At 41.8% G+C, this 12,585-nt stretch overlaps 1 protein-coding gene across 1 annotated transcript in view; it reads right to left on the bottom strand.

Annotated features, from left to right (window-relative positions):
* Positions 1–1,585: 1,585 nt before the first annotated feature.
* stk10 (serine/threonine kinase 10) overlaps positions 1,586–12,585 on the bottom strand; it is a 39,591-nt gene continuing 28,591 nt past the window's right edge. The window contains exons 8-20 of the mRNA XM_086226623.1: positions 12,334–12,468; positions 9,995–10,351; positions 9,485–9,847; positions 6,250–6,374; positions 5,543–5,666; positions 4,538–4,717; positions 4,350–4,442; positions 4,127–4,256; positions 3,910–4,034; positions 3,547–3,735; positions 3,339–3,464; positions 3,097–3,210; positions 1,586–2,817 (exon numbers count right to left, since the gene is read on the bottom strand). Coding sequence (XP_086082749.1) covers positions 2,677–2,817; positions 3,097–3,210; positions 3,339–3,464; positions 3,547–3,735; positions 3,910–4,034; positions 4,127–4,256; positions 4,350–4,442; positions 4,538–4,717; positions 5,543–5,666; positions 6,250–6,374; positions 9,485–9,847; positions 9,995–10,351; positions 12,334–12,468 — 2,202 coding nt within the window. The 3' untranslated portion in view covers positions 1,586–2,676. The remainder of the gene's footprint in view (positions 2,818–3,096; positions 3,211–3,338; positions 3,465–3,546; positions 3,736–3,909; positions 4,035–4,126; positions 4,257–4,349; positions 4,443–4,537; positions 4,718–5,542; positions 5,667–6,249; positions 6,375–9,484; positions 9,848–9,994; positions 10,352–12,333; positions 12,469–12,585) is intronic.

Genomic DNA, 12,585 nt, shown 5'->3' with positions numbered 1-12,585 from the left:
GCGGCTTTGTTACTGTAATCTTACGTGAATTATCTTGAACTCCCGAGAATTGAAGCAAAATGGAAAGCCAAGCCCAGCATTCATCAGTAACTAATGAATAAATAATACAAACTAAATAACTAAAGTTTACTTCAGTGTATGTACCTGATGGTTTCAAATTATATATCCGAGTCCTTGAAGTCATGCTAAGTTTTGAAATTGTGTAAGTGGACATGTTGGGGAACCCTGGATACAGTCACCGGGGCTTGAGTTGGTTGATGGTGTCATCATTTCAGTATTGTAATCCATTTACTTTTTGCTATGTATTTTTTTTTTTAAACGCATCAAGTCTTTTACTTAAGTCAATAAACGTTTGATTTTTCAGTTCAGCTGTTATGCTTTTGTCTGGTGTGGCACTCCAATAACCATTTGTGTTAACTTGTGGAAGGATTTAGAGATCTCTAACTTGTTGCTGGACAAGTGAGTTCTAGTTTTTTTTTTTTTTTGGGGGGGGGGGGGATGTGGATGTTTTAGAAAAAAAAAAAAAAAAAGATATCTTTCAGGAACCAGAAGCAAGTCAAGGTACCTGTAACAACAAGGGCTCAACAACTCTCAGTCCAACTTGTTTAGCTGCCAACTTGTAACTCATGTTCTTCCTCCTTGTTTCAGAGGTGTAGAGGCGTGTGTACAGTAAATCCACTTCAAACTAGCAGCCGTGCACCAAATGTCAAACCCTAACGACTAACTAGGAGAAACAGCAACCTTTTGTGTATGTGAAATGACATCACGTCTAAACCTGAATTATTTAAACTCGCGGTACCCAAAACAGTAGTAGTTCTGATATTAGAGAGAGCCTCTGCCACAAGCCCATATTTAGAAAATCTGCATTTATTATTAGATATTTACAACAGTGGTTCCTTCCGATACATTTTCATTCACACTCGCAACCCACCATACAAATAATGTTATGTAAACTGAGGAAGACATAGAGGGAGCCATGAACTGGGAAAGAAAAGGATTTTTTTTAACAGTGAATTTATATATTTCTCATAAAGTGTGTGTGTGAGTGAGAGAGAGAGAGAGAGAGAGAGATTAAGATGTACCTGATTGCTGGCCTTACTCCACGTACAGCTGCTGGCCAAAATGATTACATTTCTCTCACTCGACAATAAAAGTTTGTCAGCCGTAAACTTCAGATGAAGGTCAAATACCTCGAGGCATCTTACAGCAGTCTGAACAGTTGCACTCCCATAAACATGACACGAAGAGTTCTAGTCCAAAATCAGTTGAAAATATGAGAAATGAAACCCCTCAGTGATTGCTGACATTAGATACACACACCTTTTTAAAGTTCTTTAACCAAGTTGTGAAGCTAGAATAACTTTCAGGCACTCTGGAATTAAACTCTTCATATTATTGCCAAGTTCAGTGCGAAGGAAGGCAGAGTTAAGCACAAAATAAACCTCTTTAAGCTTAGAAAAGACATACATGTATATTGCACTTTGGTTATTAGCATGCAGTTCATTTACTGCAGCGATTGATACATTTAATACATTTTTTATTTCAAACTTAATCATCTAGGTTACATTCACCCCCCCCCCCCCCCCCCCAAAAACAGTATTTTGCTTTGGCTTTGTCAGTTCCCATCCAGTGTGACTGATTTTTTACAGTAAAATACATCAGGAAAAAAGTTCTATTAGCAACACTAGGAGTAAGAATAATTCCCTTATTGTTTAATATCCTACACAAGCATTTAAAAGAAATTAATCATGATAAATTTGGTTTTAGCAACACCCCCTGTTACATTGACAAAACTGAGCACATCCTTTCTACCGTAGATTTTGGTTTAAAATGGAAAAAAAAGAAAAAGTTAAATTAATATTTACAGTGATGAATCGGTATTATTCTCCTTGCTCAAAGTTATTCTTCACCTGAAAAAATAAATAAACGCAGACTTTGGCAGCTGTATGACATGCGTCCGACTCGAGGACTAAACAGGTAAGTGAGCTGAGGCGTGCAGGGGTGGAGGGAAAGTCGGTAAATTATTTTTTTTTGGTGGGACATTTTTAAGATAGCACGGCCGATTTGGGGTTCACAAAAAAGTGCTAAGTTACTGGCTCACTGGTATCAAAACTATCACGCATCCTTTGATCAGATGAACTCGCTGGGTAAGACAACAGAGGTCTTCTTCCAAACTCTTAAGAAAAATCCTAATCATAATAAAGTTGTTAACTCACTGGCTGATGGTTTGTTTGGTGTCTTCAACTTTCCAACAGGAAATGGAACTCAAATCACTGTCTGGACTGTAATTGAGCCATGTGAAGCACGAGTTTCAAATCCATCAAATGCACTTACAAACTTAGCAAAGAACATCCTAAGAACATGGATTAAAACATAAATATGGACTAAAACGTTAAAGGAACCTAATTGAGGGGAATGGAGGCTGCTGTTACTGCCAGATCCAATTCAATCAAAGCAGCAGGTGGAGCTCAGGGTGTTTTAGCCTAAAATGATGGTCACCTGCTAAAGGCATCAGTTTCAAGTTCGAACGAAGGTTTTGGTCTACAGTGTTTTTGGTTGGATCGTATTAGGGTGATTAGTCAAAACTTGCATTTACAGAGAAGTTGACCCACATTTTACTGGACTAGTCGATGTGTGTGGTTATTTACGGTTGCCAAAAGTCACGGCAGCGTGTTTTTATGTGGTCGAAGAGTCTTGATAAGGCATGAACTTGGAGAGTTTGTTGGGAGAACTGGGGTTTGGGCAATCGGAACTTGCGGTCATTCTGAAGAACACCTCCTGCTCCCTTTTCTTCAAGTTTAGGTCGTCTTCCAGGGCCTAGCAGCGTTAAAAAGAAGACAATGTAAGATATGGAATCTACAGATTTTTCACAATACTTTGTGTTTTACACTCTGACATACTCTTCCTTCCACATATGGTCTGAGAATCCGTGCGGTGATGGCATATGGTTATGTTGGCGCCACACTGCCATGGCAGAATGATGTCAACTATGTTTGGTTTTAATTTCATTTCATTTAGAACCACAATCATCTTAGAGTGAAAACAAGTGAGACAACACACACACAGACGTTTCTAGAATATCAGTGAGAGGTGCACCTTCTTCCTGGGTTTCAACTGATCCCTCCAGTCCTTCAGCAGCTGGTTGTGTTGCTCATCCAGATGTTTCAGCCTCTGGGTCTCATTCTCCACTAACAGATGGCATTTCTCATTCTGAAGCACAACATTTGCACTTTTTAAACACTTGAAAGCATTTATTTCATTCACGTAATTTAGCATTTTGTAGTCAGCGAACGGCAACAAAGAGACGCGAGGGATAGAAGAGCGAGAGGGTGCGTCACCTGTAGCTGCTGCAGCTCTCGGATGTTGCTGTCACACTGGCCGATCATCTCTCTCATCTGGTTCTCATGTTTTTGTTGCTGGTGCAGCCTCTCGGCCTTCTGCCTCTTGTCTTCTTGTTGAGAAAACTGCAGACAGACGAAAGCAGCGAGTTACCAACCCACTTTGTGCTTAAATACGGAAAGAAGTAAAACCCTGCCGTCCCCGGACCTGTTTGATCTTCTCTCGGTCCTCTGAAGAGCTGCCCGTTGAGTTGATGCGGAGGCTTTTCTTGAACATGGCCATGCGGGTTTTAGCTTCACTACGCTGGATTTTAGGGAGACGGTTCTTCTCCTGCTGCTGCCGGGCTTTAAGGACCTCAATCATTCGCTGATTGTAGCACTGCATCTGTTCCTGCTCCTAAAACGACAGAATATTCAAACATCTAAATGCTTACATAACACATACTTCATCAACGCCGACGTGCACACGTGACTGATGGCTAAATGTTGAATTTCCTAATTAATTCCTCTGGTACAAGATCTGTTTTTTTAAGTACAGTATCATAAAGCTACGACGTGATCATCTTATTACCTTGTCATGTTTCCTGAGAAGCTGGTGCCTCTGGAGGAAGTACTGGTCTTTGAGCTGCTGCTTCATTAACTGGTGCCTCTCATAAAGGTTCTTCTCCTCCATGTCCCATATCGTAGCTTCACGTTCTGATCGTACAGAAAAGCAGGATGGATGCAGATCTTTAACAAGCACCACTCCGCTGCAACGCCTGGGCTAAAGAACAAGACTTCCACTTTACCTCTGACGAGACTGTGCTTCTTATTTAAACAGTTCCTCTCTGTCTCTGCGATCTCTCTCTTGTTGTTGTGGATGATTTTCTTAAGCGTGGTATCCAGCTGACTCTTCTGACCTGCTAAGAATTTTTCCTCCTAAATGACAGGAAAAACATAATGTTGGCGGTAAGACATGGAAAGTAGAAGAAGCACTGAAGTTGCTTGATTCAGTCTGGATCAAGTACTGACCTCTCTTATCTTCATTTCTTGATAAGAATTCATCCTCTGTTTCAAGGATTCTTTACGCTGACTTCTTGGAAGCTTATCAACAGACTGTTTAACCTAAATAAAAAGACAGAGGGCCTGTTTCATTAGACAGCGCATAATATTTGTACTTAGCCACGAGTTATTTCATGTGCCAACAGTCTCAAGTTTACCTCCTTTTTCTTTTGTTTGAGCTGTTCCTGGAACTTGTGGTAATCGCGTTCCTGCTCAGCTTTAATGCGCTTGGTCTCATCTTTGAGTCTAACATGGTGGTCGGCCTCCATCTTCTCAATAGTCTGCTTCTGCTGCTTCTCCAGGTTTTCCAGCTCCACGTCATAGTGCTTCTTCTTGTTCTGCTCAGGGATGGAACAAGCAAACTGTGAGCTCAGAGGGCACGACATTTTTCTGCCTTGTGTGACAACAATTGAATGACCAAGACTGTAAAAATACTCAAACTCTCATTATTTGTCAGAAAGCAGAGATAATCCTGAGCTCAAATCACAGATATGGCGCGTCAGGAAATATGTTGGCTGATGCGAGCGGATATGAAAACATTAACTGTGCTGTCACACGGTTTACTCAGTAAACTGTTTGGATCAGGACTCGGACTGCAAAATTCTGTGAATATTCAAACATGGGATTAAACACGAATAAACCAGTAAATTTGGGGACAACTAAACTGCAAACTGCAGTTGTGTAAACAATGCTACTAATCTGTGCGTGTGATTGAAGAATGCACAGTGCATGGTTGAATCGCCCTGCAGGCTCCAGCTACTGCCTGTTAATTCACATTTCTTCATGTTAATTTCCAATAATGCTCAAGTCACTGAGACTGATTCAGGTAATAGATGTTGACAGGTTGGAACTGTCCAAGATTTGTCATGTGGAGTCCAGTTACAACAGTTTCCTTTCTGTAGCTAAATTGGCCACGTCGCCACGGTAACACCATTTAAGGAAAACTTACAGTATTCACCAGAGTTTACGATCAAATTTGAGATGGCCGAGCCACACAGAGAAGAAAAAACATTTCCTGTTGCCTCCACCAAGTTTGATGAAAATCACTCATAGTTGTTGCACACAGACAGACGCGCGCCACCTAAAACAATGACCTCCTTGACTGAGGTGACACAATAAGCAAAAACAGCATCACATCACTGCAGGTTTGAACGAGGACTCACGTTTAACTCCTGGTCAAAACGCTTTTGCATTTGTTCTCGCTGTGATTCCAGTTTGGCATTTAGACCAGCTTGAGCTCGATGTTCTTCCTTCTGCAGGAGACGGAGCTCACGGAGCTCCTGACGTCTAAACACACACACACACACACACACACACACACACACACACACACACACACACACACGGTCATTGTTTACATGCATTCAGCTTTAGATTAACACATCTGTGATAGTGCTGGTCATAGCTGCAGTGTCTTATTCCTACCACTAGATGGCATAAGTGACACACCACCAGTTTTACAGGCATTACAGTGTTGAAACAGTAGAATTTAATCATTTAAATCTCTACTAAGCATATTGAGTCATTTATTTAATCGTGCTTCAAACAAAGACATCTTTACGTTAACTTAACTTCAGCGGGAGTTTCTTCTTCTCTCAAACCACAAAGAGTCTTTTTTTTCCGTTGAATATTCACAAACTATTCTCAGAGGGTTAAACCCCAAGGGAGCACAATGCCTGAAATAGTAGACAGGTCACTTATCATGGTACAAACTTAACTCTGCTGAGCTGAGAAACAAACAGACCCCTGAGTTCTCGGCCCTCATTTATAGAGATTGATTTGTCCTGGAAAAGAACGAGGAAGAGACGGAGACGACACAACTCTTTATGGAGTTGCCGTTTCCAGTACCTGGAGGGAATTGTCCACATACCTCAGGAACCTCATCTCCTCATCCTTCTTCTCATCATCCCTGATGATCTTAGACGTGGTCACGCTCACCTCAACGCCCTCGATGACAAACTTCCTGGTTCGTTTCAGAGTCTTACTTGAGTAGCCCTGAGGGTGGGATTTTTAAAACAGGTATAAAATGGTAATTAAATACTGTGTTTTAGTTCAAAAGTTTAATAAGAAATCACAGAGCTTTTTTTTTTTTTTACTACTCTGAAAACGCTGGACAGAAAAGGCGTGGGTACGGTTGCAGGACTTTTGGGAGTGGAAGGTGAGGAGGTTAATAACATAACACTCTGTGGTTTGAGGCTGCGCGGAGGACAAAATAAGACCAGGATTAAAGACGCGGCTGTTGGCTGACTCTCTACACTGTGACGCTGGTATAGGATGTTGGGTGCGTTTGACAAAGCAACAGTGTGAAAGCAAACCAGTCTAAATGACAAAAAAAAAAAAAGCAAATTTGTTGCAACTTCTCTTCGAGCTGTGAAAAGCAACCTGATAGGATGAAGGAAGGACGTTCCTGTCAGTCTGGTTCGACTGTATCAAACATGTTCTGTCATCATCATGGAAGAAGTATGCAGGAGGTAACGATGAATATCCAGTAACTATGACACAGTATCACTAACTCAAGCTGCCTCGAAACTCTCGGTTAAAAAAAAAAAAAAAAGAGCCGTAGCTGCTGAGATGCTGACAAGCAGATTAAATATACATCAGGATCTATTCAGTTTACTATTTCATATTTTAGTATGTTCATTCTCGCCTATGTTGATCCTTGTGCAAACAATTGGGACCAGAAAGGAAGAGAATGAGACTTCACTGCATCTTCTTTATTTATGTAAATCGCTGTTTGTCTTTATCCAATTGTTATGTATCATTGTTTCTTCTTTGGCTTACATTTATATTTGCTCACGATTAATAGTGAGGAAACCACAGTAAAGAAAATCGACCAGCTTTTCGAAAGGTTAAGGGAGGAAAAGAGCATTCCTTTTTCAAGTTCAAAATGAACTCGTGAAAGTGTCGATAATGTGAAAAGAAGACAATTTTGTTTTCACAGACATAATATCATTGATAATTATTGACCAAAATCAGTTGTAAAATATCAGCATGTAAGAAACAGGCAACAAAAATAAATATCAGGCATCCTCCTCTCCTTTTGCAATAGAGAATATTTACTCTCCTAAAATAGAAAAATAAGCCATGACTTGAGGATTTACTCCTCAGATGTTGTAATGTGGGATTGAATATGAAGGCGTCTCTCAATGACCCCCTTTTATAAGCCCAACCGCCACATTTGTGGGGTCTGACGCGGCTGACGTTGTTGAACAGTAACGTCTCCTGTAGAAATCAGCATCCACCGACTGATATCTGCAGAACTGATATGCAAGAGTTTACCTTGCAAACACTGGGAGGCTCAAACGCAGTACGGCGTCATTTCCAGGTTTATAAATAGTTTGCTTATGAGAAAGAAAATGTGAGGGTAAATGGAATGCAGAAGAGAAGGAAAGGGATTGTTTGTAGTCAAGAAAAGAGAAAAAAACCTGGATGATGGAATATTTACAACAGCAATAAATCAATCAACGCGTGTGTGTTACATGAGTGTGTTATTACACTCTGGTTCTGTAATCGGTGGACATCTGTGTCATTGTGATTCAGCTGCTTTGTTTCTGTTTGACTGGGGAGATCCTATTAATTCTTATTCACAAATTGGCACACACAGCACTCCTGCAGACACACACACACACAGGTGAAGTCATAAGTGTATCCGCTTCCTCGCACACACACACACTGCTGCTCTTAATCATTGAGAGAGAGAGAGAGAGAGAGAGAGACTGATAAATAAGCCTGCCAGTCCTCCTGTCTGAAAACAAAGACAGTCCATTCACACACTTGTTGCAGCAGCCTGCTGAATAATCTGTTCTGGAAAAACTTAACGCACAACCAACAGACAAGACACACACACGCGCGCGTGCACGCGGGCGCACACACACACACACACATATATACATACACACACGTTCAATAGGATTTCAATCGTGGTCAGTCAATAAGCCTCCAGAAGCAACCGAGTGACAATGAACCACATAGAAACGGCCATTCAGGGTGGTGAATACTGAACTGTCCCCACACAAAGGCCACATTGGCTCTGATGAATGGAACATGTTGCATATTTTGCCTCAGAAAGGCTCGGGTGTCTAAATGATAAAATGGTTTCGGCTATTCTCTCCCTTCAGTTCATCAGGATGGGGAAACATATCAGCGTGTTTTGGGCCATAAATGGTCATTTTGAACCAAGCAGATGATTGAGAAATAGGCAAGAAACTTTATAAGAGACATTTGACAACTTGGAATCAGTATTCACACAAACCAGTTAAGGGAAAGGAATCGTGTTCATATCTGTTAGGACAGTAGAGAAGCCGAGTGGAAGACAGGCAATGCTCTGTTCCAGCTGCTTGACACCCACACCCCCAAACACAACACAATGCAGTTTCAGTTCCTCGGTGGATGCTGAGAAATAGTTTTTCCAAGGAGGGAATTTCCTGGAGACACTAGGAGCTCCCTCTGCACCTCTTTTACACGTTAATACTATTACACCTTGGAGACAAGTTCTGCTGAGTGAAAGTGAGCGTTAAAGGGATGTGTCAATATTCTCAGTTCGTTCATCTTTCCTGTATAAACCAACGAGCCCTTCCTTTTAAAGCTGATGTCATCGCTGCATCTGGTTTTTAAAGACCGGAGGCCTGAAGGGCTACAGAGAGGAATATAAGTATATATATTGTTGCTACAACATTTAGCTTTTCCCACATTTAAATTAATTTGTGACCAAGAGAGAAAACCTTTCCCCTCAAATTAATTATTTTGTGGCTACAAGATACAACTGTTCCCACCATTTAATGAATGTGCAGCCATGAGATTTCACTCGTTCTCTTAATTTAATCATTTTATGAGATAAAATATATAACTTGTCTTAACTATTTTTTGTGGCTACAGGATATAACTTGTTCCAGTAATTTAGATATGATGTGTCCCTAGGATTTAATCATGAAATATAACTTGTTCCTATGTTTTGATTTGATTATTGTATGCAGGTGTATGTTCTCTCGGCGGCTGATCCGCCTCCAGGCTGTCTAACCTTCATAGACAAGAGATCAGCTTACTATACACTCAAAAAATGTTACCCGCAAAATTCTTTGTTGTAGTGAAACTTCATGCCTACTCACCCTTGCAGATATTGAGATGTTCTCTCTATTTATAGACATGTCCATGCTCTCTGACGCCATGCTGCCTGAGTACGATTCCCGTTTCTTAACCATCCCTCCGTTGATATAAGGTGAGACACTCTCAGAAGTTCCTCCAATTGATTCCCGCTCCGGCGTATCCATGGTTACGCTGCCGTTCTGCCCAGAACAGGGTGCAGGGGTTGGCGAAGGAGTGATAGTGGGACTCGGGCCTGGAGTTGGTACATCTGGGTTCTTGAACGCTTCTGGTTCTGTCGACTCTATGACAACATCAGGATTTTCCTCAGATGTCTCTGATCGGGGGAGATGTGGTAGACTTTCTGTCTCGGGAGTCTCCACTGCAACCTGAAAAAAATGAAATCATTTTAGGACATGAATGGAACAGTAAATAACCACCAGCAGTATTTTTTAGTGTCTGAAAAGCTTTGTGGTTTCAACTTCTAGATGAAACAAACAAGCTCTTCTGATAAGCTTTAAAAAAGCGTGGGCTACCTTCTCTTCCTCCGACGTGGGAGTAATCTTCCCATCCTCGATGCCAGAGTCTGAGCATGAAGTTTTGGTTGAGGCCTCATGCTCATACTTCTCAGACTCGAGGGCGACTTCATCTGACAGTTTGTCTCCCTGGTCGATCTGCTGCTTGGGAGGGGGATTCTTCCGCGGTAGCGGAACGGGAACCATCACGACAGGTTCTGGCTGCTCCTCCGACGTTGTGTCGGGGAACTCAGGCCCCTTCACAGGTAAAGGTAGTGGTGTGGTTGAGGAAGGTGTGGTGGGGCTGGGGGTGTCCGAAGACTGGTCTCCTTCCAAACTGGTCTGACTGGTCTGGCATGGCTCCTTGCTGGGAGACTCCTGATAAAGAAGAAGCAGGTCAGTACAAAAGAGGAGTCCTATTGTTATGCACCGAATGTGTGTTTTCAGGTTTTAAAGTATCTGATTGTGACACAAAGCTGAAATGCTACTAACAGGTGTCCCACCTCTAGAGAAGAACTGGAAATAGCCGGTATTCTTGATGAGCAATTTTCAAAATCCATTATGAATATTTGATTCATTTCTCTAAATAACAGGAACAAATTTTGACTGCTTTCTCTCTCTCTCACTCCGACAAATCTCATCTGCACGTCAGGATTCGATGCACAACTATCTTTCAAAATGAGCAACACTCATCTCATCTCCCAGACAAACATCTTTATGATCAGGTTCAGCTTTTCTGCAAACATTTCTCCCCGGCTGTGCACAATCTATCGGAGGTGATAAACAACTGAGAGTCAGGCTGGCCGGCTTTCAGGGCCCCATACTGCTGTGATGCAAGAGACAATAAAACAGCTGCAATAAATCACACTTGGCATTGACTACAGATAGATATTTGGGCAGCCATTTAAATTAAAGTACTGTCTATACAAGTGCCTGTTTTACATTACACATTAATTTTAATTAGTGGTGAAAAGGGGTGGATAGTTTCCAGTAAATCGGTGGAAACTTTCCTGAAATTACTTATAGAAGGTTAAGAATTTGGGGAATTCTCACTTATTTTTTTTCAGCACGAGTTGGAAAATCTTTCATGGGATTTCAATTTTATTTCACAGGAATAAAGTGGATGTTTTGGGTACTTTATACTCACTGTACTTAATGGTGCTCTATGCTTTCTATGATAATTAGTGTCTTGCAGGCTACAGCAGGTCACATTACTGTACACATCTGACCACAGAACTACATCCTGACAAGTTAATTCTGATAACATCGCTGGATCTAGCAACTCCTCTTCTACTCACAATGGAAACAGGATCAATCAACTTTTATTCACTGCTTTTAAAAACCTCTTCTTGTGTGGAGAGCTGCAGCGAGAAGGGGGGGGGGGGCAACTATTAACATGAGGGGAGGAGGAAACATTCATCGCCACGGAGAGAAACATGCATCTCAATCCAGCTTCCTGTTAGTAGGAGTACTTCTAGTATCCTGTGTAGTTGTGGGCCGCTGGCGTTTATTTAAGGGTCAGAGTACAGCAGCAGAACAATGTCTGACCTTACATAAATGACTCCGTCAGGAGTTGTCGGGCAACCGTAACTCCTTAACAGGAGAAAGTCTGAGAGCAGCAATCTATGAATGGCCTCCACTTAGTGGACCTGCAGTCCTTTGGCAGGAAGGCCATGTTTACCAAGAAATGCACTTCAAAAGGTGCAAAAGACTCATAAAGGAAAGGAAGTGGATAGTTTAGGAAAACAACTGGAAATGGATGCGTATTCAGGCAAGTGCGTGTTCCTGCCACTTGCATTCAGCAAAGTGACGGCTCTCCGATTGGTTCCATCCACCGATACTTTTCAAGTATTTGCCAATCAGAAGCAGAGTAAGGCTGCAGGTAGGTCTTCTGAGGATGCACAACCCAGACGTCCATTGCCCCCAGAGTTGGAAAAATAAGCACCGTATATTTTGCCTAACCTGCCTAGGTAGGAGACCTGTAACCATCTGGGGCTTCTTGTAGTGTGTCTGAGAGAGCTAGCTGTAATGTTAGCAGTGCCAGCCTTGCTACTAGTGGCGCTAGCACCCATCTATGGAGGTAGAGGGGGTAACAGCAGGAGGTTGAATGTTTCAGAGGGTACAGGAGAGAAAAGTAAAACCACTGATCTAATTCTCTTAAAAAGGCTCTTTTCTGAATAGTTTCTTTGTATTTAATGCAGATTACAATCACTCCTCCATTACTATCTGAAAACCCAACAACTTAAATGCACTGCAGGGACATGACCTTCCCACACTCCCGTCTTTCTTTAGAAACAAACAATGACAGAGAACAAAATAAAAAGGGACAGATAAGTAAAAAAAAAATCCAGGTTTGGTACCACAGGGAGCTCCATGGCGTCGTCCTCCTCTCCTTCCTCTCTATTGTCCTCTATTTCCTCCATGACCTCAGCTTTGGCCTCGGCCACCAGCTCCATCAGTGGACGGTTGGACGTCACAGAGCTCACGAAGGGGTGCTGCGGGCATAAGAATTAATACAAAGTTGTCAGTCAGATAAGATGTAAGTGTCCAAAATAAGCCAATAGTCTTGCTTTTAAATTTAAGAATCATATCCTCATCTTACATAAACAAAT

Source organism: Aulostomus chinensis, chromosome 15 (assembly GCF_037954235.1).
Source record: "Aulostomus chinensis isolate RoL2024-O1b breed Wild chromosome 15, RoL_Achi_v1.0, whole genome shotgun sequence".
NCBI classification, from domain to species: domain Eukaryota; kingdom Metazoa; phylum Chordata; class Actinopteri; order Syngnathiformes; family Aulostomidae; genus Aulostomus; species Aulostomus chinensis.
Note: the sequence above shows the minus strand (reverse complement) of the source record. Positions and strands in the feature narration are given on the sequence as shown.